General features: G+C 42.3%; 1 protein-coding gene across 3 annotated transcripts; it reads left to right on the top strand.

The window, feature by feature from the left end:
* Positions 1-803: 803 nt before the first annotated feature.
* Positions 804-17581, top strand: Ogfrl1 (opioid growth factor receptor-like 1). 3 transcript variants are annotated; one of them, NM_001379082.1, is made up of 7 exons: positions 804-1190; positions 4947-5033; positions 5198-5279; positions 7756-7834; positions 7951-8017; positions 8130-8275; positions 13557-17569. In NM_001379082.1, exons 1-7 carry the CDS (start codon positions 954-956, stop codon positions 14254-14256), a joined length of 1398 nt encoding a protein of 465 aa, NP_001366011.1. In that variant the 5' UTR covers positions 804-953; the 3' UTR covers positions 14257-17569. The 3 variants fall into 3 exon arrangements, with proteins under 3 accessions (NP_001366011.1, NP_001366012.1, NP_001074548.1); NM_001081079.1 differs by having other exon boundaries at positions 830-1190; positions 5201-5279; positions 13557-17581; NM_001379083.1 differs by lacking the exons at positions 7951-8017; positions 8130-8275 and having other exon boundaries at positions 5201-5279.
* The last annotated feature ends 8051 nt before the right edge of the window (positions 17582-25632 follow it).

The raw sequence follows: 25632 nt of genomic DNA, 5'->3' as shown, positions 1-25632 counted from the left end.
AACCCATGATCCCAGGCAATGTCCCACGGCAGAAAAAATCCCATCAAGACTCAGGTGCAGGCATCGGGCCACTAGCTCCTGGAGTTGGTTTCACGCTCTGCCATTTTCAGATGCTTTGGTTGTTATTTTGCCTAGAAGTATTCTTACAGCAGGTTTGCCTCTGGTCCTTAGAACCATAGTCTTCAGCACTCCACTTAGAACCAGCCTGTTCATTGTATAAATGCCGACGTTTTTCTGCCCAGAGCACAAATGTGGACTACTCACTGATGAAATAAATGTGCTGGCCTAATTCTTCTTGCTCCTTTGTTTCGAGAGAAGTTTGCTTTTAAGATGAGGGGACAGAGAGCTCTGACTTTTATTTTATAGACCGCAGGGATTCTAGGTGGCCTTAAGTACTGTTCCCGAAGCTTGGATTTCCTGTTTAGAGGGTGCACTGTCAAGATTAGCTTTTGTCTTCTGCTGTGGCTAATTTGTCTTCCTCTTGGAGCAGCCAGTGGGGGCGGGGGTGTGGGCAGGACCGGTCTGCTGATGGAGACACCTCCTTCCACTCTCTGACCTGGGCGGGATCAGGCTTCTCGCTTGGCTGGGAGGAGCCCCAAGGGGGCGGATCCCGGTCCACAGGGGGCGGGGCAGCTGACCCCTGGCCACTCCCGGGGACCGTGGAGGGGGGCGCGTCCCGGTGGAGCTGGTGCCGCGCGCTCGGGAGTGGGTTGGCTTCGCTGGGGCGGGGCGGGGCAGGGCGGGGCGGCGGCGGGATGGGCTGGCTGGGACGCGTGCGGCGGCGGCTCCGGGGGGCCCGGCTCCTCCCCGCCTGTGCGCCGGAGCGCCGGCGGCCGCGCTGAGCTGTGCGGCGCGGGCCGGGCGAGCAGCCGCCTGCGCCCCGAGCGAGCGGAGCGCGGCCATGCCCGGGCCCTAGCGCGCTACCGCAGCCCGCGCCCGCCGCCGCCTCTTCAATGGGCAACCTGCTCGGCGGGGTCAGCTTCCGCGAGCCCACCACCGTGGAGGACTGCGACTCCACCTGGCAGACCGATTCGGAGCCCGAGCCCGAGCAGCCGGGGCCGGCAGGCGGTGGCGAGGGCCAGCAGCACGACGAGCCGGAGCAGCCCAAGCAACCTCCCGAGAGAGCCGGAGGGCGGCCCCGCGCCAGCCCCGTGCCCGAGGACCACGCCGAGGCGGCGGGCGCGGAGCAGGTACGCGGCCCCGGGACCCACGGTGGGCCCGGCGAGGTCGTGCTCCCGGCGCCCGGGAGGGGACTGCCCCCGGGGATGCAGGGCGGGATGCTCGGCGTGCTTGGCCCGGGCACCCGACCTAAGGGAGCCTGCGGTGCCCAGGTGGCTAGCTGCTAGCCCAGGGGGCCTTGCTGTGAACCTCGCAGGGAAGTCTCCCCAAGGCAGACCCCGACCCCACTCGGTGTTCTCTTTGCCTCTGCAGCGCAGCTGGGTGATGCGAAGGTGGGGTGGGAGGAACTAAACTAAAAATAGAAGATTGTGAGGAGGACCCGGCCAGTGCCTGTTATTGATTTTTTTTTAATTTTAATTTTTTAAAAAAAGATTTAAAATATTATTCAGAGCAAGACAACTGCAGTTGTGAAGCGGCCCGCAGCCTCCCCCTCCCAGCGAGGGTCCAACGGGCATTAAAAGTATCACAGAAGGTTCCTGAGCAAACTTAAAATAACACCGTTCATTTCCCCAAGAGAAACCTTTCAACGACTTGAGTATTCCTTTAACATTTACGTTCACCCAGAAGACTTGTTGATCCAACCAAGCTTAAGTCAGTTGACCAATACAATTAGGTAGATAGGTTAGAAGAGAGATAGATGGCGTCCCTTAACCTCTTGTGGCTTCAGAAACTTTTAAAAGGAGGAACTGTATATTTTTAAAGAAGTCTGCACCGTTTAAGGTTGGTGGTTCTGTATTAGGCCTCCCTCTTACAACTTGAAGGAAAATGGAGCCCAAAATCCAATGTGACTTTAGGGGAAGCATCACCTTTCCAGGAAGTCCGAGCCTTCCCATCCAGGTTAATTGAGCGTGTTATTGAATGGAATGCAATTTCCAGGTGTGCGGTCCGTTTTAATTCCCCATTTTGGAGAACTGTGAGCCTTAAAGGAAATCTTGCCCAAAGCATACGAGGAGAAAAGTATGTCTGTGGCCAAAGTGAGGGCCTTGGCCCTGCTAATGAGATCTTGGCCGCCCTTGTCTTCTGTTCCCGTTTGTATTTTGCACTTAGTGTTATGTGCTCAACCCCAAAACAATAGCGCATGCCACATTTCAGCGTCTTATCCTCCCATTTGTCTTCCAAGTAAATAGCAAATAGCCACTGAGAAGTTTGGAATTAAAGAAACAAAAACAAAACTTGTTAATACAATTAACTAGGTCAATTGTAAAATAACATACCATTTCAACAAATACTCTGCAACCTGAGTAAGAATAGAGCATCCTTTAATTGTTAATTTTTGTTCCTGGAAGTTCCACCAGACTTCTTAAATAATCGTTGTGACGCTGTTTTGACTCCTTACTCTATTTGCCCACTATGCGGACCGGTCAGTTCCCCCTTTAAAGGAGGTTGCAGACTGGTTTCACCCGCTCACTGTCTTTGCTCTCATCCATCTCTGTAAACGTTAGACAAAAGATGGTACCACTAACTGAGGTGAGGAAACCTGGGGTGAAAGATGTTTCAGAGGTTAAGTCAAGGCTTATGCTAAGTTTTGCGTCCTATTAGACACCCAAGTGGATGGGCGAGTAGTTAATGGTCTCTATAAATAGATGCTCCGTCTAGGCTGGAGCTATAGGCTTGCATTTAGTATCTATACATAGATACTGTCTAAGCTGGAGCTATAGGCATGCATTTAGGATAAGTTGTACTCAAAAAAAAAAAATCAATGCAAGATAAGAGGTCATCAAAGAGTCATGAGGGGTGAGAATAAGGCTGTCTATACGGGTTGTGATTAAGACGAGAAAAAGGGGAGCAATGGTACAGGAAGCAAGTCAGGAGAGAGTGGTATTCTGACAGCTAAGTGTTAACACTGCTTCAGGGCCTTACAGGGTCCCAGCTGCTGGGAAGTCCCTGGGATGACCGCTGAGACATGATTTGAGTAAATGGGGGATTGGTTTGGAAAGTTCCTAATAGTCCCATTTTAAAGCAATGCCCTGGACAGAGTGTCAGTTCCTTGGTGAAGATTCACTTCAGAAGAAAGCAGAGACACAGCCTGCAAGTAGGGTAGACCTGGGTCAAGGGAGGCGTTATGCTTAGGATTGGAGAGACTACAGTGTGTTTGGTGGTTGCATGGAATGGTTTGGAAGAGCCAAGTTTTGATGATCCAGGGAAGGGGAATTAAGGAGCAGATTCCTTGCTGAGGAGGTGAAAGCGGCCAGGGTACAGCAGTGAATGGGGCAGACTCTGGCGGGCTGAGGGATGCCGTCATTTACATGGTAGTCTTGGGGAACAGGCAGGCCGTGAGTCATTAGCTTCGTTTCACAGATGATGAAACTAAGATTCAGCTAAATGATTTGCTTAAGGCCTCACACATATTAAGGAGCAGAACGAAGCCTCGCACTACTCTCCTGGATCCAGAGACTTGGGTCGTTGATCTTCATGACAGGATTTTTCAAATATCCATCACTTCTAGCAGGGACAAAACTGGTTCCGACCCAATTAGTCAGACATGGGAAGCAGCGACTTCTTACACTGTTGCTGGGCTCTGAGCCTTGTTCACTTCCTCTTAAGTTCCGGCAGCCTTGTTCCCAAGATGCTGGCACTAATAACTGTCAGTCAGGCGTGTTGCACGGAAGTGTTTGGTAAATGGGAACGTGCTCTCTGCAAGTGCTTGTGGTTGTAGCTCAGGCTAAATAGATTCTGAACCTTGCTAGGCAGAGCTATTTTGAAAAGTGTGGCAAGAACCAGAATTGGAGCTTTTCCTTGCTTATGTAACATGACAGTGTAACGACTGTTAAACAGCGGAGGGCTGGGTGTTAAAGTATCTCTGTACTTGTAGTAAGAGTGAGAAATCACACCACTTCAGAAATGCGTGAAAGCTGCTTAGATGATGCCAGTCTGTCAGCACAGACAGGGTGGGAAGGGTTGAGACAAAGGGTTGGGGGCAGACTTCTTGAATATTCATATCTCAGCACCGCGGTCTTCTTTATCATGTTCCGTTGTACAGTCCTGTGTGTCACTGGACAAGTGCATTTTGCCATACAGCATATGGTCTGGATAATTAGAGGTTATTAGACCTGCATCTTCTCCGTTTAAAATGACATCACATTGCTGGCACTTTGTAAACAGCATGAGCAAGCTATCACATAGAAAGTACTTCAGTGTTTGTTTCACCCGAGAGCTCTGTCTTGCTCTGTGTACTTATGTCAAGTTTGCTGATTTCTAGCCCACTGATCATTGAATGGGCAGATGATTACTCATGCCTTGTATGTTTGTTATGGTGCTTTGAAATAGTTTAGAAAGCTAATTTAGTTTAAAGCCCTCCTTTTCTTTCATAAATACTGCTTGACTTTCAGGCGCAGCCAGGAGATGCAAATTTAATGAGAATCTTCTGCATAGAATTGATTTACCAACTTAACCCTTTCACGGCACCCTAGGAAATACGCTTTGTCACAGGCTCCATTGTATAACAGCTGGTGGAACATGTTTTCAATTCGTTCTGAGCACTGTTCTGCATCGTTACTGATGCTTAGCATTTGCCCTCCACAGGCACTGAACGATAAAGTCTTTTTATTTAGTGATATACCTTAGGACAGAAGTTTTTAGTGCAAATAAGGCAGGTTGATGCCAGCAAGCACAGCTCGAAAGCATCACGGAAGAGACAGAATCATTTCCTTCATCTTGGCAGGTTGGAAATGCTCAGGGATCTTTATGGAGGTTGACTATTTTAAGTTTGTTCCAGAAGTTTCTCGGTATGGTTCTCTGTGTAAGTGGAGTTCCACTTTGTGTCCTAGGGCGGCGAGTCCACGGAAGGAAATGCCAAACCAAAGAGAAGCTTCTATGCCGCGAGGGATCTGTACAAGTACCGACATCAGTACCCAGTAAGACACTGCTGTGCCTTTTCAATGTGTTTCTCTGATTTTACTCTTCCGGTAAACAAACATGTCCGAAGGGTCCTTGTGCCGTGTGTGTGTGTGTGTGTGTGTGTGTGTGTGTGTGTGTGTGTGTTTCTATACACCAGAGATTAATTTATCTTTTCCTCTAGCAGAACTTCAAAGATATCCGATATCAAAATGACTTGAGCAACCTTCGCTTTTATAAGAACAAAATTCCATTTAAGCCGGATGGTGAGTAAGCCTCCTTGCTAACATGCAGGTTTTAAACAATAACATGTACCTGGGCGTGCGTTCCTTCTTCTGGGCTTCACGCCTTCTTGCTGCATTTGCTGGATGGTTACCTTGGTTTTGGCTTGCCGTGCCGGCTGATGTGTCCCCGGAGCCCTGGCGGGTAGGGCTGCTTCCATCCATTTAGTGAGCTGTGGAGAAATAGATATTGGTTAGTTGCATCTTCTCACTATCTGTGTGTCTTGGTGGTTATTGACAAGTTAGGAGGGGCAGGGTTTCTGTTTGCTGGTTTAGTTTAGTTTCTTTCATTTAGGGAGTTTTAACTTTTATGAGCAGAAAGGAGGAAAGTCTTGTAGAGCTATTGAATTTTAACTGGTTAGACCTTGGAGGGGGTCAGATTCAGCTTTTTCATCTTGAAGATGTGGTTCCTGGGATTTGAAACCTGAATGGCTGACTTGCTGGGCCACAGAATCAATTTTAGAGTGGACCTAAGTTGTTCTCGGGTCCACGGTTCTTTTTGCTGTGCCATACCTAAAAATAATTACTTAGAAGATGAGCAAATACAGTGTTTGTCTTTAGAATTTCTTCTGTCACTTTTCAAAATCAAGGGTTGGGGAACTACAGCAATCCTAGTTCAAACCGGACCAAATAAATGTGCCTCGTTCACAATCGTACGACCTCCCTCATAGAATAGGAGCCTTCCCAAGCCCATAGTGAAAACTCGCAGATTACAAACTGGCAGATAAGCCAAACACTGGGGCAGCCCGGTGGGCCTCACAGTGGGTATCTGAACTGTGTGTAGGCAAACAGAAGCCAGATACACTCCTGAGGAGTTCAGTGTGGGGTGGCCCGATTGTCCTGATTGTTGTCATTCGCTCTCAGTGAAAGTTGAGTGACATTCAGAGCCATGAGTCAGCTGGTGAAAGTCCTAGATTGTGAGCTGTGCTGGCTAGCTTTATATCAACCAACACAAGCTGGAGTCGGTCGGGAAGAGGGAGCCTGAGCTGAGAAAGTATGCCTGCCAGATTGGCCTGTGGGGCATTCTCTGGAGTGATGACTAACGTGTGTGTGTGTGTGTGTGTGTGTGTGTGTGTGTGTGTGTGTGTGTGCGCGCGCGCGTGAGCTCGGGGGTTACCTCTCCACGGGCAGTGCTGTCCCTGGGCTGGTGGGCCTGGATGGTATGAAATAGTAGACAGAGCAAGCTAGTAAACAGTATTCCTCTATGGCCTTTGCTTCATTCCCTGCGCTGAGTTTCTGGCCGTCCTTCCTTTAAGTGATGGAATGTGATATGAAAATGTGAGAGAATTAAGTCCCTTCCTCCCAGTGTTGCTTTTGGTCATGGCTCTGTCAAAGCAGTAGGAACCCCTAAGACACAAACGTTTCAGAATGCCACAACCATGGGAAGGAGAGAGTCGTGGGAATGCTGGAAGAGAGTTCAAAGTTTGGAGGTGGTGTTTAGAAGGGGGGAATCCTGACATTTTGTCCTGAGGAGTGTTGCTGAAATGGGCAAATGCAGGTAACTTGAACTTTTTGGTATTCAGAAGTTTGGAGGGTATAATGCACAGTGTATTTACCGTTGATTAAAAAAAAAACAAAAAAAAAAAACGATATAACCACGGGAAAATGACTCCAGCATGTTAATAATACTGAAGGAAAAATGGTGTTGCAGATTTCTGGGAGGGGCCTTGGGGTCAGGCTGCTGGTCTTTGAGGAAAGGAGGAGATGAGTTGTGGGTGTGTTTTTGGTTTTGTTCTTTGTTTTGTTGTTGATGATTTTGTTTGCTTTCTGTAAGATTAGCTAACTGGCCCCAGATGAGGACTGTGGCAGACTTGAGGGTCACGAGGATTTCCTTACGTTCTTACTGGCGAGCGTGAGCCATTGCCAAAGGGCCTGCTTTGTGCAGGCACGAAGACTTCGAAGACTTGTGTTCCACTCCCACACGACTTTGTAACTAGTGTGTGACACTGAACAAATTGTCGTTGTTATTAATTTACTAATGTGAGACTCTGCACAAATATTCCATGTAAGAGCAGTGTTTTCCTGTTAGTCATGTGGAGATGGTAATGTTGTTTGAAGTAGTTTCCCTGCACAGAGGCAGACAGCAAATATGTTAGGCTTTGGAAAATAGTCCATTGAAGCACTCAAGCCTGCAGGTGTGAGCAGTATAAAAATGTGTGCTTGTGTATATTCTCACAAAACGTTGTCTTGTGTTATTTACAAAACGCTCGTTAGGCCATCCTTTGCCACCCTCTGTGCATCACCCAGTATGCACTTCTGTAACCTGTGGTGCTGCTGTCTTTATTTTAATTGGGCTTTTAACATTACTGGGTGTATGGCATAGGATAGTCCACTTTTAGGATCATTCTTGTGTTGCTTTTAAACTGAACACTTTTAAGACTCGTGTTAACTCACATGTTTTAATGCCATCCCCATGTTTTTAATGAATGGTTCCATTTTTCTCAATATATTTGCCACATAGGTGTTTACATTGAAGAGGTTCTAAATAAGTGGAAAGGGGACTACGAGAAGCTGGAGCACAACCACACGTACATCCAATGGTCAGTAACACGCTCGCCGCCATGAGCCCTGTCCTGTTTAATCTTAGGTTTTCAAGACAACGTTAACTGAAAATTGTTATTTCTTTTTTTTTTTTTTTTTTTTTTTAACAATCAAGGCTTTTCCCCCTGAGAGAACAAGGCTTGAACTTTTATGCTAAAGAATTAACCACATATGAAATCGAGGTAATGCAATCTCAATTCACTTTCCATAAGGCAGCCAAATAATATCATCATTTTATTGTCCTGATAGCAACCGAGTCATTTCAATTGACTTCTCGCCCCCCTTTTATATTAGGAATTCAAAAAAACAAAGGAAGCAATCAGAAGATTCCTCTTGGCTTATAAAATGATGCTAGAGTTTTTTGGAATAAAGCTGATTGATAAGACTGGAAATGTTGCTCGGGCCGGAAACTGGCAAGAAAGATTTCAACATCTTAATGAGTAAGTGAAGCCTGAGTGGTAAGCCATTGGCCTCTTCCTGTAGCTCCATTCTCTGGAAAGTAGCAATAGCTCGCCATTGGCATAGGTCTGTCTAGCTGTTGGGCATGGAAATAGCTAGTCGTTGGGTGCTGGATAGGCTAGCTATTGGGCATAGGACTGGACATAGGAACAACTAGCATTTGAACACAGGAATACATAGCTGTTGGGCATTGAAATAGCTAGTCATAGGGCACAGGACAAGCTCTAGGTATTGGGCCTAGCAACTTGACATTGTCCAATTGTAAATAATGAATTGACATTACCAGATATTGGACATAGGACTGGCCAGCTGTTGGGCATAGGATTAGCTTTTCTTTTTCTTTTTCTTTTTTTGCCATAGGACTGGCTAGTCATTAGGAATAGGAATCAAAATCTAGTCAGAAATGTGTTTATTCCATCTCGTGCATTCTAAAACAAAGCATAGGAATGAGAATGAACAAATTCTACAGAGAGCTGGCTGCTCTACTCCAGAGTGGTCTCTTCTTGAATCCTCTGCCTCCGGCCCAACGTGGCTTCTCTCCTTATATATACCACATTTCAAGGAGTTTATAGTTTTTCATATGTTCCCTCTCCTAGGCTATAGGAGTACAAATCATTTGTAATATCTTCATGCGTGCAAGCTTCTTCGGTTAAATTCATAAATGCATTCTGTGATGTATAAAAATGGGTTCATTTGATGTGGCCATACTTCTAGCTAAAATAGAGGAAAAAGCACATTTGCCTTCATGAGTTAGGTAAAGGACAAGTACCTATTTCTGATTAATTCCAAAACCTATAAAGGAAAATTTAGCAGCTTTCCTGGATGAGTTTGGCTGTACTTTTTTGTTTGGATATCTGTAATGATGATTAATACTTATAACCAAAGTTTAGTTTTAAAAATATTTTCTCCATATGCACACTGATTTTTTTTTTCCTTTTTAATTATAGAGTGACTTATGAATACTGGACTATAAAACTAACAATTTTAAGAAACTTTTTTTAGTACCTTATAATTAGCTGAACTGGGCAAGTATTAAGAAAAAAAAAAAAAAAACTAACGCAAGCACTTTCTCTTTGGCAAAAACAATCAGAATTTTGGCATCAGCTCTTTAAATTTTTTTCCAGAATTCTCCTCACTTTGGTAAAAGGAGTAAAATATTAGTGTTGAGGCCTCCATTTCCTTGGTTGTAAGTAACACTGTTAAATTAGGAGGTTCACCCGAAGCTTTGAAACTATGGACATAAAGCGTTAGGTCCTGACTGGAGACTCACTGGCTTATACCTCAGGTGAAAGTTTGCTACGTAAGCTAATGTCAGCACAAGACAGGCCTCTGCCTATCTAATGCAGATAACCATATCTGGATGGTTTCTCTGTCATACTGTTGAAGAAGGCTATCTGCAAGTAAGGCTTTGGCAAACAGTGGTCACACCTCACCCTTTGGGTGCCCACCTCTATCCTTTTGTTATTTTTGCTTGGAATGACATGCTTGTTTGGTACGTTGTTGTTGAAGTAGTAAGTCATGAAGAGAATGTGAGCAAAGGCTTAAAGCCTCCCTGGGGTATCATTGTTAGGTCTTTTTGTTTATAGCCCAAACCAGAGCCCTTTCTGGAGGCTTTATTTAATTAGGTTGTCTCTTAGCCTCTGATGAAGAATGGCCTGCACTCACAGCCTTCCCACTCTGTCCCAAACTAGCAAGCTCTCTCCCTCTCATCCAATAGCTTTCTGCTTTCCCAGCTCTGGGTGAACTCTCCTAGGGGGAAAAAATTAAAAATTAAAAAAAAATTTTTTTTACATGTAGATGCCTGCTTGTCTGTGGGTGTGCCACACGTATGTACAGGTGTGCCTCTAGAAGTCAGAAGAGGGTGTCAGATCCCCTGGAACTGGTGTCCTCAGGCAGTTGTGAACTGCCTAGTGTGGGCACTAGGAGCCAAACCTGGCTCCTCTGTAAGACTTTCCTGTTTATTTATCTTTGAGACCAGATCTCTGAGTCTAGGTTGACTCCAAATTTGCCACCATTTTTTGGCACCATCTTCCAAATTCTGGGATTGCAGACACATAGTATGATTTTTTCATCACCACAAGTTTTTATTGATTAGGTTTGAGCAGAGGATAAGGCGTGATATGGACGTATCTCCTCTATTTTCATTTGGATTCTTTTGTGATCCATTCTTAATGTCATTGCTCATCTGTGATTAAAGCTGGGAGACATCTTGAGCTTTTTGCAATAGGCTGGCCAGGACTTGGTTGTGTTTATAGCTCAGTGGAGGAAAACTGTTTAATCAGAGTAAACTGAAGTGAAATTGAATGAGTAAGTGACCTGGATAAAAGTGGTGAAATGTGTTCAGCTATTAAAGTACAAATGCACAAATCTGCTAAGATGCTGGCCAGGTCACATTTGTGATGAGGTAGGACTCCTGAGCCTCACTGAGTCTAGTTTTGAGTTTTATGTCCCTGCTGTGCCTTCTTTTGACCTATCTGGTCTTCTGATAAAATTAGCACCGCCTCTTTGTTTCCATAGCAGCCCCTTCCTCCATTCCTTGGTGTGGAAGCCAGGGCTGTGTACAGCTCCAGCCATATTTAACTCCTCTAGCCGCCATTTTGCCTTTCATTTCGACATTTATCTCAAGCTGTCCTGAAACAACCAATTCCTTTGTTTTATAGATAATTTTGTCCTAGAATCCTAATCATTATTTTTCTCAGCTGCTCAGGTTTTTTAACTTCTTTTTTTCCTCGGTTGCATAAATGCTTTAACTTGTGAATATGTAAATACCAATGAATGTATATGCAAATGCTAAGTTTCCTGTTCCTCTTAGAGGGGTTCTGGCTGCAGATCTGGTATCTGCTGCATCCGGTAGTGCGCCTTTTCTTTTAAGTAGTCTCCCTGTCTTCTCCACTCCTTGTTCTTATGAAGTCAGTTGTGATACGACGTTCTTTCAATATGAGAGCCCTACATGCATGTGACGGCTAAATCACGGTTGTTAGTGGGATACTGGCTTCACATTACCTGAGTCAGGTGGTCTTCAAACAGTCAGGAGCAGTTACTGCTTCCCCGGAGGGCCAGTTCCTGTGGATCAGGCACCCTCTTCTGACCCTCTTTGGCTCTTGTACACGCATGACACATATAAACTAAACAGGTACACACATAAATAAGTTTTTAAAAATTCAAATATTACAGAATCATAAAACTGAGACATATGTGCTGGGTTTTACCCTTTGGATTACAAATAGATTTTAAAATAATACTTTTGGGACAGATATCCAAAAGGATGTAGATAACAATTTTTCTTTTATTCCAGTAGTTGCTTAGCTCAAATAACACCAATTTTTTATTTTGTCTGTATTTGTTTATTAAAATATAAGACCAGAAACTATGTACTTATATATCTCTAGTAATTTGACATATTTTTCCAACATTCCCAGGTGATTTAGTAATTACTTCTAATAAAAAACTCAAGCACTTTTGGAAGCCGAGGCAGATATATACAGTGCTTTCAAGAAAATTCAATGTCTGCTCTAAAACAGAATTTAGCAAGTTAGAGGCAAGTGCTAGCTCTGTTGTGTAGCAATCCTGGGTAAGTACATGTCCGACCTGCTGACCTCAGGCATGGTTCTGTAATGGAGGAGAGGGCCCTAAGGGTTCAGACAGATGTGTGTGTGTGTTCAGCTGAACAAGGCTAGGGAGATGAGTTATGAATTGTAACTAAGTTTGGAAAATGCTAGTCCAAGCATGGCCTCGGTTTTGAAAGAGAAAGGTATAAGTGCCATGTGGGGGAAGTGTGTGTTTAGACTCAAGGTTGTTCTAAGTAAGATTGGAAGCCTTTTAATAAGGCAAGGCTGGCAAAGATGGAGAGACTAGGTTAAACTGAATTCAGGGGTGCTGTTACTCAGTCCTAAATCCTGTTGTTGTAGATGATAGTAGGAGTAACAACTGGGGTGCTAACACCTGAGGGTGATAGCTGACACGTGCTTATAATCCCAGGGGATACGCTTGCAGCCACACACTCACCACTGCATACGTGAACACAGGCACCCACAGAAGAGTTCTGAATAACGTCCCTATTTACTGAGTTTGTTCACACCCTCCATTTGTTTCCCTTTGTTGGAGTTTTGCAACGGGGGCAGTGAGAGCTCTTTGTTCCCCCATTTTACAGGTGCAGACACTGAGGCTTAGATGGGCATCATACTTTTTCATTGCACTTAAGGAGGTCTGTCTTAGGTCCAGAGGTTTAGTCCATTATCAATCATCATGGAGGGAAGCATGGCTGCATTTAGGCAGACACGGTGCTAGAATGATCACTGAGAGTTCTACCTCGGGATCAGCAGGCAGCAGAAAGAGAGCAACATTGAGCCCAGCTTTAAAGCCCCAGAGCCAACCCCCAAGGTGACACACTTCCTCCAAGAAGGCCACACTTCCTAACAGTGCCACTCCCTATGGCCAGACATTCAAACACTTGAATCTATGGGGACCACTCCTATTCAAAGCCCCACAGTAATAACGCTAGGGTAAGGCAGGCTCTGTCAAGTAGTTTTGTTTTCTTTGTCAGAATTCTTCTAGGTAGGCAGGACCAAGCACTGCTTTCTGGATTTTGCTGGTCATTTGGTGCTGTTAATGATACCGTTCAGCTTTTAGCTAGTGCATCTCTGTTAGCTAGTGCGTCTCTGTTTAGCCCTGGTTACCTGTGATCAGAAGCATACTTCTTTGATATCTCAAGTTCTGAAGTTCCCTGTAGATGGCAGAAGTCATATGTACAGAGTCCTCCACATCCTCTGTTTTGTTCCATGATGAGATTTTTAAGTTAGGCGTAGTAAGAGACAACAATAACTAATAACAAAGCAGAGCTTTAATAACATTACCATAATAAAGGCTTCGTTCATGGCTCCTTCACTCTCTCATCTTCTACCATGGTCGCTACTTTTCTTATGGCAGCATCGCCTGATGCTTGGCTGTATGTGCGAAGCTGCTCTATTAGAACACTAATCTTCAGTGACAATTAATTGGCACCAGCAAGGACAAAGTCAACCTCAGTGGTTCTTTATGTTGATGTGTCTCTTAAAGAGGAGAGCTTGTATTTACATTTGAGTTTCACACTTGTTCGATTCACATACGTTAAACAAAATGCATTATATTTTTTATTTCGTTAGAGTCACTATAAGACTTACTTTCTTACTTTGCATTTCTGTAAACACCTTCTCAATAGTTAGGGTTTTTCTACTTTTCTTCTCCTGATTCTTTTCTCTCATTTTATTCAATGCTCTCTTTCAGGTCTCAGCACAACTATTTAAGAATTACGCGAATTCTTAAAAGCCTTGGCGAGCTTGGATACGAGAGTTTTAAATCTCCTCTGGTAAAATTCATTCTTCACGAGGCTCTAGTGGAGAATACTATTCCCAATATTAAGCAGAGTGCTCTGGAGTACTTTGTTTATACAATTAGAGACAGGAGAGAGAGGAGAAAGCTCCTGCGATTTGCCCAGAAACATTACACACCATCAGAGAATTTCATCTGGGGGCCACCTAAGAAAGAACTGCCAGAGCGAAGCAAAGCCCAGAAAACCCCGACTCTGCCCGCGTCGGGCTCCAATGGTCAAACTTCTACACACAAGAAATCCAAGGACTCCAAAATTTCCCCAGGAGCTAGTCACGTAAATAGCAAATCAGTGGAAGAAAAAAAGGGGGCATCAAGAGAGCCTGGGGAGGAGGCGGACAAGCCGAGCCCAGAGCCTGGCAGTGGAGATCCCAAGCCAAGAAACACAGAGAAAGACAGTGCTGCTGACCAATCTGATTCTCCACCCGAGAAAACAGTTCCTGATACCGCAGGAAAAGGGGAATGTCCAACTTCTTCTGAAAAAGATGGAGAAGGGGAAGACCAGAGCAAAGACTCTGAAAATCCTGAAAATGCCGGTTGTCATGCTGAGGTAGTGGCACAGCAAAATGCCACAAACCCACAAACCAGTTCTGGTTAAAGAAGTAAAAAAAAAAAAAAAAAAAAAAAAAAAAAAAAAAAAAAAAAAACTGCTTTCTAATGTGTCCTGAAGAACAGAAATGAGGTCACATTTAAAATGTTGGCCACCTGTGACTTTTGCTGTAAGCCTTTTTATTTTGGATCACAATGAATTGGACATTAAATAAGAAGTTTTAAGACCAGATCCAATAAAAGAATACATTTAGGATGTGTTTTCAAATTCTGTATATAACAGTCACTTTAAAAATAGTTTCAAGTTATCTAGATGCAGTTCCATAGCATTTGGTATTCAACACGTTCTCGTGAGAGATTCCTGCAGACATCAAGACCTCTGGTGATGCGGCAGCACCTGGTTTTTAGACTAGTGAAGGATGCTGCGTGAGGTGTGCCCAAATGTTTCCAGAAACTAGTCTGGATTCCCTGATTACAGCGCCTCTGTGCTCTTAGCTTTGGTGGCTGCTCTGGCTGGTCCTTCCTTCCCATTGGTCTGCTGTCCTCGTCTTCCCCACTCTGCTTGCCTGGGCATCACCATCTCTCTCAGCCTCCACACGAGTGTTCTAGTACATGTTAGGATCCTCTCCTGTACCAGTGTCCAGGTGTAACAGACAGGATTTTTACTAGTCTGATTTCGGGATTTTTTTTATGTTCATAATAATAAAAATATTCTCAGTATTGTTTAGAAAGGATTTTTTTGTGTGTATGTGAAAAAAGGAACAAAAATAGACTTGTTTTTTGGTGGCTGTTCTATACAAAATTGATAGTTGATCATGGATGCACATCACTGAGGAATATTATAAAAATCACAAAAAATTAGTCATTTTGAAAAGATGACTCTTTATATTGTCAACAAGCAAATTGTCCTTTGACCCATTAGTGTAGTGATGCCCTGAGGCCTATGCTGATGTCACCAGTCCACGGTGTCTATACATGTCTATGCATCTTCATGTATCATGTGTATGTTCATCTCATCTTCATGCACTGTGTCTATGTTCATCTTCCAGTATTGTGTGTGTATGTTTATCTTCATGTATTATATGTGTATATTTATCTTCATGTATTGTGTGTATATGTTTATCTTCAAGTATTGTACATTCATCTTCCATTTGCCATTTGAAATTGAGAACAGTTTGAAGTTATATATACCGACTTTAAGTAAATATTAGATTTGCATAGCATTGGTTGAAAGTTTTATTTTCTACAGTGTTATTGTTAATTATTAGTACAAATCAGAAGACAATCAGAAACACTGTGATAGCAACTTCAGAACATTCATACAGACAAAATGATGAACAGAAAATATTTTTACTTTTTTTTTTAACTGAGCAAAGAACTGACTTAAAAAATCTCTCTTCAGCTTTTCAGAAAAGCCCCATATGTTTTCCCCCACCCCACCCGCACACCCCAGGGAACGTTTCCTATTTCCTTTTCGTAGTACATATAATCGTCTTCTTGGCTTCTTCAGCCCACAACTTTCAGTGGTGATTCCTACAAAACACTCCCACTATTCTTAGGTTAGGTTTTTAGAAATAAGATTTTATTGTTTATTGTTCGATATACACAGCCCAGTTATTTATCCCTACTTTATTTGTGCACCATAGTGGCACAAATATGATACATACTTATTTGTGAATCATATCCCTGTAAGTAAGACAAGAAACACTTCCTCATTCTAGGTACATAATACACCAGCTTTAGCTTGTACCGATTTGTGAGGTGTTAAGATTTTGAGGTAGTAATCTTGGTTTAAATTCGGTTTAATGCAAGGAGTTCATGGGCTCTCTTATGTGGTATTTGTAGCAACAGTCTAAAGATCTTAGTAGACATTTATACAGGGTTCAGGAATGAGAGAGGATTGCCAACTCAGGATGAGTTGTAGGGATATGAGCAATTAAATAATATATTACTTTTGAACACACAATGAAACATTCAGACCATGTTAAAGGTATTTAGTATAAAAACATGGGACTAGGAGACTAGAGAGATGACTCGGTGATAAAGAGCTCTTGTTGCTCTTCCAGAGGACCAGGGTTCAACTCTCTGTGCCTATATGGAGAGATCACAATAGCCTCTACTACCAGGAGATCTGGCTCCCTGCTCTGGCTTCTGGGGGCAGTGGGACCTGCATGCATGTGGTGCACATACATACACACTCAAGCGCATACATACACAGAAATAACTTTTTAAAATAGACATGGAGTCAGATACTAAAAATATTTTTTCTTAAAAACCAAGCTACCAGATACTAAAGTTAATACAATACAAATTACTTAGAAGTTACAGTATGCCAGAACCCTTAGAAATAAAAACACTTAACAATTTAGATTCTAGAGTATTATTCCTTATTAGTGGTGTTGTTAGGTTATGCTATTTAATTTGAGAATACTTAGTCTCTAGAGGAGTACACCCTGGCTTTCATCCAAAATAGTGGCCTTTTTCTTGCAGCAGTTATTTAAACTGCGTCCTCGTAACATGACAACGTTTCCTACATTTAATCTGTAAATAGCAGAGAAAATAGTGAAGAACAAGTTGAAGTAAGTCATTCCTCATGCTGATAAAAATTGAGCATCTCGAATTTTTTCTATTAAGAGCACTTTGTACATTTAATAGTTTTTTAACATCAGATCTATAGACGATGTGTTTATGTGTGTGTTCGCTATCAAGCAGTGGTCCAAATTTGACTTAGCTGTTTTGTGTTTCTCCAACCATCATATGCTTACAGTAATTGACTGAGAAGCTGTTCCAGGAGATGCTGTGCAGCATGGCCAAGTAGTTAGATGCATTGCTGAGCATCCACAGGTGTTTTCATGTGGTCTTTGTTGTACCCAAAGCGGCAAGGATACAAAGTATCAACTGTCGATAAAATTGCATTTCACAACAAATAGATGCTATATTGCTTGATTAGCTTGGTGCAGTTCTAATATTTTTTTTTTGCTTTCATATTTCAGAGGAGAAAATATATGTGAAGATATTTTGAAATACTATAAAGTGATAAATAGTTCTATATTTCTGTATGGTGGAGATGTTTCTGACATTAAGATTATTGTATTGTTCTGTGTTTTCCAGATCATTCTCATAGGAAATTTTAAATGATCATGACTTGAAAAAAATAATATCTGCTTTCTCTAAATCGAGGCTTATTGTCAGTTCTAAAATTAAATTGTAGAGTTTTATTTTGTTTAGGTTTTGAAATTATAATTTTTAGTTTTAAGGAATGAAGACCTACAACTCAGGAGTTACTAAGAAAGTTTTAAGACTTGTTTTTTGATGTTACATATATAAATAAATGAATGTGTAATAAAAACCTGTCATAGCCATGGTGCATTGTACCACGCCCTCCTGATTTTCATAATTTACTAGGAATGAAGGTAGGTTGGGGTGAGAAGGAAAAAACATACACCGAGGTACTCCTTAGAAAAATCATTTTGATAAATAAACCTACATGCCAAATTTTAAGTGGTTAAATGAGCAAAGAATATTTGGAGAGTTGTTTTAAGGTCAAAGTTTGTAATACATTTAATCAAGAAAATGTGAAACTATTCTCCAGGCTCCTCTAAAATCTGTGTTTTGTAACACAAGAAGAGCATTTAAAACATCTTAATTATATTTACATGCACAGGTCTTTAGTGACTATTTAGAGTAAGATTCCTTGTTAGAGGAGGTTTGGGGAGTAGTTGTTTATAGAATATTTTCCTTTTCCTTTCACTGTGGGCACGCGTGTGCATATGAGTATGTGCTAGGATGAAATGTGACATGCTAGAATCACTCAAGGCAGGAGTAGTATTAAAGGAAGATGGTTGAGTGAGTGTTGCCTAGCAATGCCTGTTTACGTACCTCTTTAAGCATTGACTTTATTGCAGGAACAGGTTTGTGTGGGATATCTCTAGGCTGACAGTGAATAGTACCTCGCCCACTGTTCTGAGGAGCCAACACAACCCAACAGATTGTACTCCAGGACAGTCTGCATGTAGGAATCTCATTATTGAAATTAACATTGCAGTTATAACATGAATGCCTAGAGGTTTCAGATGTGCCTTAATGAATGTAAATGGTTTTCATTCAGAAGTTCTCATTACTATCCCATTGTAAACTCTTGCCAAGAGGAACCCTAAGCACCCATTCTTTCATTTATTTATTTATTTATTTATTTATTTATTTATTTATTTATTTATTTATTTTTATTAGATATTTTCTTTATATATATTTTAAATGCTATCCCGAAAGTTCCCTATACCCTCCCTCCGCCCTGCTCCCCTACCCACACACTCCTGCTTCTTGGCCCTAGCATTCCCCTGTATTGGGGCATATAAAGTTTGCAATACCAAGGGGCCTCTCTTCCCTGTGATGGCCAACTAGGCCATCTTCTGCTACATATGCAGCTAGAGATACGAGCTCTGGGAGTACTGGTTAGTTCATATTGTTGTTCCACCTATAGGGTTGCAGACCCCTTCAGCTCCTTGGGTACTTTATCTAGCTTCTCCATTGGGAGCCCCGTGTTCCATCTTATAAATGACTATGAGCATCCACTTCTGTATTTGCCAGGCACTGGCATAGCCTCATATGAGACAGCTATAACAGGGTCCCTTCAGCAAAATCTTTCTGGCATTGTGCAATAGTGTCTGGGTTTGGTGGCTGATTATGGGATGGATCCCGGGTGGGGTAGTCTCTGGATAGTCCATCCTTTCGTCTTAGCTCCAAACTTTGTCTCTGTAACTCCTTTCATGGGTATTTTGTTCCCTATTCTAAGGAGGAATGAAGTATCCACACGTTGGTCTTCCCTCTTCTTGATTTTCTTGTGTTTTGCAAATTGTATCTTGGGTGTTCTATGTTTCTAGGCTAATATCCACTTATCAGTGAGTGCATATCTAATGACTTCTTTTGTTATTGGGTTACCTCATTAAGGATGATATCCTCCAGGTCCATCCATTCTTAAAGGATATTCAACAATGTGTTACCTGTGCTGAAAGAATTCAGAGGCACAAGGTGTGACTGGTGCTAGGTTATTTTTATGTTTCTTCGTTCTGTTACACACTGGCCCAGTCAAACACCCTTTGATTAGTACAAGTCATAATGATGGTTTTGCTTTCTGTTCTTGCATTTAGATACAAACTTAAAATGGACTGTTATTAGAGAAATTATTTAAGCCTTCATTCTCATAGTTGTTTGGAGGAATTGGAAATTAGTTTGAAAAACTTTCATATTACCTTCTTAGTACATACTTTTAAAAAGGCTTATTCTTGCTTTCCCTCTAGATTAGAGAAAGTAGTCAAAGGCATCTAATATTACTAATTCTCTTGTGAAATTTATTGTTCTCATTATTTGTGGAAAATATTTTTTCCTTGAATTAAATTTTTCATGTGGACAGTCTTCTGTTGTACTTGTGTGGCCCTAACTGTGGCTGGCTGCTAGTGGTTTAGAGAGGAAGGCATGGCTAACATTCATGTGACCATCTTGAAGGCAGAGCAGACTCCTTTCATGGGTGTGTGGGACCTTCAGAATTGTCTCTGGATCATGAAGGTGTGATTGCTGATGTCCAGGATAATAGGCCTTCTTGGACCCTATGCTTAATGGGTGTCATTTTCCCCAGGATATCTACTATAATTTATCTGCTACCATTTTATAGTGGTTCAGAAATTTATGAGCAATTGAACATCTGCTATGTAAATTAGTTCTATCTTTATACCTGTCCTGGGAAATACTGAAAAATCACCCTTTACATTGGTTCTTCAAATTTCTTTTGGACTATTTTTTTTAATGCCATATTTTATAGGCAGGACTCTGGAGAAATATAACTTAGAGAAAAAAATATATATATACCTTTACAATATAATGTTTTCTATATATTTAGGGATTTGTCAGACTAGCTTACAAGCTGTGGTCCAGATTGTCCAACAGTGGTTGTCTACTAACAGAACATGGAAGAATCTAGTAGCTGTTCAGTCCACAAGGCCGGGTTCTCATCTGGTCTCCAGGATCCACTGGAATCTGTAATGGGAATGAAGGAATGGACATGCCAGCAAAAGCAGAAGCAAGCAGGCCGAGAGAGAGAGCCACCTTCCTTTTTCTATGTCCTTTATGTAGGCTGCCAGCAGAAGATGGGGGCCCAGAGTAAAGGTGACTTCCCACCTTAAAAAAATCTGGATTAAAGATCTATCTTCCCACTGCAAGAAAAGTTTGTTTTAAGAAAGAAAGAAAGGAAGGAAGGAAGGAAGGAAGGAAGGAAGGAAGGAAGGAAGGAAGGAAGGAAGGAAGGAAGGAGGAAGGAAAGAAAAGAAAGAAAGAAAGAAAGAAAGAAAGAAAGAAAGAAAGAAAGAAAGAAAGAAAGAAAGAAAGAAAAAACCCTCACAGGTGTGCTCAGCTGCTTGGGTTTTAGTTAATTACAGATGTAGTCTGGTTGCCAACCAAGAATAGCTGTTATGTTTATATTTTAAAAACAAGAACAACAAAAATGCTCTTGTAAAGCGGGTGCAAAGGGGAGCTTAATGTCCACTTATTGCTCTAAAATATTTTCCAAATCATAGCACCATAGTGAAAAAAATTTAAGTGATGATCAGCAATTAAAAACAATGAATTCACGAAATCTTTAGGCAATTGGATAGATCTGGAGGATATCATCCTGAGTGAGGTAACCCAATCACAGAAGAACACACAGGATATGCACTCACTGATAAGCAGATATTAGCCCAGAAACTTAGAATACCCAAGATACAATTTGTAAAACACATGAAACTCAAGAATAAGGAAGACCAAAGTGTGGATACTTCGCTCCTTCTTAGAATGGGGAAAAATACTCATGGAAGGAGTTACAGAGACAAAGTTCGAAGCTGAGACAGAAGAAAGAACCATCCAGAGCCTGCCCCACCAGGGGATCCAGCCCATATACAACCACCAAACCCAGACACTATTGCATATGCCAGCAAGATTTTGCTGACAGGACCCTGACATAGCTCTCTTGTGAGGCTATGCCAGTGCCTGGCAAATACAGAAGTGGATGCTCACAGTCATCTTTTGGATGGAACACAGTACCCTCCCCGCCTCCCCCGCCCCCCCCGCAGAGCTGCGTCTCTAGTTGCATATGTAGCAGAGGATGGCCTAGTCAGCCATCAATGGGAGGAGATGTCCTTGGTCTTGTGAAGATCATATGCCCCAGTACAGGGGAATGCCAGGGCCAGGAATCAGGAGTGGGTGAGTTGGGGAGCAGGGCGGGGGAGGTTATAGGGGGCTTTGGGGATAGCATTTGAAATGTGAATGAAGAAAATATCTAATAAAAAAGAGTTTGAGAACTAGAGGCAGCTAAGGGATGCTACGAGAGATAGAGACAGTCTTCCCCAAAGAAGAGCACCCCAGCTGATTATCTGATATGGTCAGCACTGAGAACATACTCATGCACAGGGCTGGGAATATTGTAGCTATGTATTTGGGGACGTATATGTATGTGTATACACATACACACACACATATAAAGGGAAAAGAATGAAATTGAAGAACAAAGAGTGGGGTAGACACTTGGGAGGGTTTGGAGGTAGGAAAGCAAAGGGGGAAATGGTATAATTATGGTCTCAAAAAAAAAACCTAAAAAATTATGAAGCTTGTATTATCTAGAGAAACCAGGTATAGAAGATACTTTTAGCCTAAGGAATGCTCAACTACTGGGCTTGGATATTTTCAACACCAATTGACTTCTAGTTTTATGTGAACAAAGACACAGAGGAATCTAAGTTCCTGAAAATACCAGGGTTCTTTGAAGCAAGAGGGTTAGAGATGCCGTGGGATGTGTTGTGAGGATCAGCCCAGCCGGGAGCTCTGTGCTGAGGTGATCAGCGACTGGTGTGGAAATAGACCCATTAATACTCTCCATGAACTGTGAGTTCCACATTGACACCTTCAATTAGGCTAATGGAATTAATCAAATGATCAGTACTGAATTGAATTCCTTTTTTATGTGCAGACTATCAGAGTTGCTAAGCTGACTCAGTGATAGGAAGCAGGTGGAGTTTCTGTCTCCAGCACTATCTAGCTGTCTGCATAGTAATTGTATGGCATCACAACTAAGAATAAAGTGAGGGCCAGAGAGAAGGGTCAGGGGGTAAAGATGCTTGCTGCCAAGCCTGACATCCTGTTGGATTACCTATAAGACACATGGTGGAAGCAGAGAGCTGACTTTTGCAAGTTGTCCTTTGACTCTCCAAAGTGCACCACAGGCCTCTCAAAGGTACACACTCCAAAGCACTCGAGCACACACACACACACACACACACACACAGAGAGAAAGAGAGAGAGAGAGAGAGAGAGACGGACAGACAGACAGAGTAAATAAATGAAAGTAAAGAAACCACAAAACAATACATGAGTGAGAACAATTTTAGATCCTTTCTTAAGTTTTTAATCTTCTCTAAAGCACTTTTGTTTGTCTCCTAATTGACTTTGGTTCGTCCTAGGCACTATTTTAGGTTGGAAATTGTTGGGTCTCTGGTATTTCAGGGAAATGGGTGTGGCTCTTATAAAGGTGTGTGTGTTCCCCATTACCTGGCTCCCATCGTCTAGGGGTGATGGAGTTTTCTCTGCACTGTATTCTCCTGCAGTGTGAACCACCCAATGCTTTGCACGCTTGCTATATCAGTGCCATGTGTAGAAGTTGTAACCAATTTCTGGGTCTGTATGTTACTATGGAATACTTCCTTTATAATTCTATAACTGCATTAGCACAGTTAATCGCAAGCAAGTGGAAAGTGCAATAACTTCTGTTGCTAATTCTTGTGTATTGTTTCTAAAATAATGCATTTAGACTTTCTTTAGGATTGTTATTTTTTAATAGCTATTGTGTTTAAGAATTATTATACCATGAAAATTAATAAAAGTCAATCAAGCTTAGGGAACAGTTGAGTATTGTGGTAGAGTACACTGTGTTGATTTTGCATAATTAAAATGTTTTTTAAAGAGCTAGGGAAAAAAAAAGACTTGCTGTTTTCCAGTGATTAAACGTAGTTTTTCTAATGCTTAACATCTAAGATATCTCCTTTAATCCTCTAAAATAAATATTTTTATTATAAAGGGTTAAATCTTATTCATATGAAGTTATTTCTACTGTGAGACTTTGCATGGCAGGTTGTGTATGCACCTACTTAGATATATATCTTGCTTTTTTTTCATCTTTAAATGCCTATTCAAAGATGTATCTGAGTAGGTTCACGAATATGATAACTTTTTCATTTAAGCAGGATAGAATTTGTAGAAAATTAAACATTTTTTAAAGAAAAATTTGGTCATGAGATACAAGTGAGGAGACTCTAGAGCAGTGGTTCTCATCCTCCCTGATGCCGAGACCCCTTCATGCTGCTCCTCATGGCCTGGTACCCCAACTGTAAACCTTCCTGATGCCGAGACCCCTTCATGCTGCTCCTCATGGCGTGGTACCCCAACTGTAAACCTTCCTGATGCCGAGACCCCTTCATGCTGCTCCTCATGGCCTGGTACCCCAACTGTAAACCTTCCTGATGCCGAGACCCCTTCATGCTGCTCCTCATGGCCTGGTACCCCAACTGTAAACCTTCCTGATGCCGAGACCCCTTCATGCTGCTCCTCATGGCCTGGTACCCCAACTGTAAACCTTCCTGATGCTGAGACCCCTTCATGCTGCTCCTCATGGCCTGGTACCCCAACTGTAAACCTTCCTGATGCCGAGACCCTTTCATATTGCTCCTCATGGCGTGGTACCCCAACTGTAAAATTATTTTTGATGCAACTTCCTAACTGTAATTTTGCTACTGTTATGAATTGTAGTTAAACATTTGAAATGCATGGTATCTGATATGGAGAAGGGTCATTTGACCCCAAGGGGTCATGACCCACAGGTTGAGAACCACTGCTCTAGCGTCATCAGACGATGCAGACAGATAAGGTTGGGAGAATATTTTACCTTGGCTGCATTGACCTGTTTGGGCAGGAAGAAATGGGATTAGAGAATGAGGAACAACTTGTGCTGAGAGAATGAGGTCACCTTGTACACAACGGAGAAAATGACAGAAAAGTGTAACAATCACAGGAGCGGAAGAACAGGATGTTAACCACAGCTTTTAGATGAGCCAGCAGAGAGGGTGCACACACACAATTACTGTCAGCGAGAGAGAACGAACACATCCTGGTAAGAGAGCATCGAAGGGCTTACAGACTGAAGGCAGTGTAAAATCTAGTGAAAAGAGATTCTCTGGCTAGTCAGGTAGGCTGAAGCCTGCCTCTGTCTCAGAGTGTAATGTTCGATAAAAGAAAATTCACACCTTCTTCATTTTAAGGTTCCAGTGGACACCACACAGGCACAGGCATGCCAGTATTTTAGAAATAAGAGGAAGACCCCACCTGTTTAGGTTTTTTTGTGTGTGTGTGTATGTAAGTGTGTGTGTGTGTGTGTGTGTGTGTGTGTGTGTGTGTGTGTGTGTGTGTGAGACAGAGAGAGAGAGAGAGAGAGAGAGAGAGAGAGAGAGAGTGAGAAAGAGAGAGAGTGATGATTTTAGGTCTGGAAATAGTGACTGAATCATCATAACTATGACAGAGGAAACAGAAGGGTTATAGATTTATTTAATTGGAACAACATTTTAAAATAAGACACTCAGGAGACAGATTAGAGAGTCACAAGGCTTTTGATTTGATGGCTGGGGAACACAGAGTTTATTAATTTGGCTGTAATAGTCAGCATTGTTCTAATCAGATTAACATTATTGTGCATTCAATACTTTGAAGAAATATACAAATGCTGAAGCTGTGTATAAGATTTTTGTTGGCGGTGCTGCTGTTGCTGATTATTCAGCCTACTCTCGGCCTTGGAGAAGAAAGGGGTTGTAAACAGAAGGAAAATGCCTGGGCCAGATGACTCATGTGAGGTCAGACAGGGCTTTCTAGAACACTGAGGGGGCCCGAAAGCCTAGAAATGGATGGTGTAAGGAGGCAGAAGGAAAGAAAGACAAAGAGACGTCGCTTGACAGTGGGTCCTGAAGCACGGTAGACGTGAGGACATGACAACACCATCACTTAAAGTTGGCTGTGTAACCTCGTGCAAGTCTCTCAGTCTCTGGGCTCCATTTTGCTGTGCTCTTCTTGGATCAGAGAGAATGCGAAAGTCTAGGGATATATTCCAGGCAGTGCCTTAAAGGACTAGCCACTGATGCTCACAGAGAATGGATGGACACCAGGAATTATAGAACATTTATTTCAATAGAAATGGGTCTAAGCGCATCTATGCTAATCAGCTTTATAAACCAAAACAAACAGTGTAGAGTTTACTTATAAATTCTAATGTGCTTCTCAAAAAAGATTCCGTGGGGTATATAAAATGGATGGTTTATATTAGATCTGTTGATGTAGACAGGCAGAAGCTTATCTCATTGAA

The sequence above is a fragment of the Mus musculus genome, chromosome 1, assembly GCF_000001635.26.
Source record: "Mus musculus strain C57BL/6J chromosome 1, GRCm38.p6 C57BL/6J".
Taxonomy (NCBI): domain Eukaryota; kingdom Metazoa; phylum Chordata; class Mammalia; order Rodentia; family Muridae; genus Mus; species Mus musculus.
This window is presented reverse-complemented; position numbering and strand designations above follow the sequence as displayed.

Excerpts from the sequence above, each read along its gene's own strand:
- Ogfrl1 (NM_001379082.1), top strand. The coding sequence starts at position 954 with ATGGGCAACCTGCTCGGCGGGGTCAGCTTCCGCGAGCCCACCACCGTG. Across the intron at positions 1,191-4,946 it reads AGGCGGCGGGCGCGGAGCAG|GGCGGCGAGTCCACGGAAGG; the intron begins GTACGCGGCCCC and ends TTTGTGTCCTAG. Across the intron at positions 8,018-8,129 it reads TAACCACATATGAAATCGAG|GAATTCAAAAAAACAAAGGA; the intron begins GTAATGCAATCT and ends CTTTTATATTAG.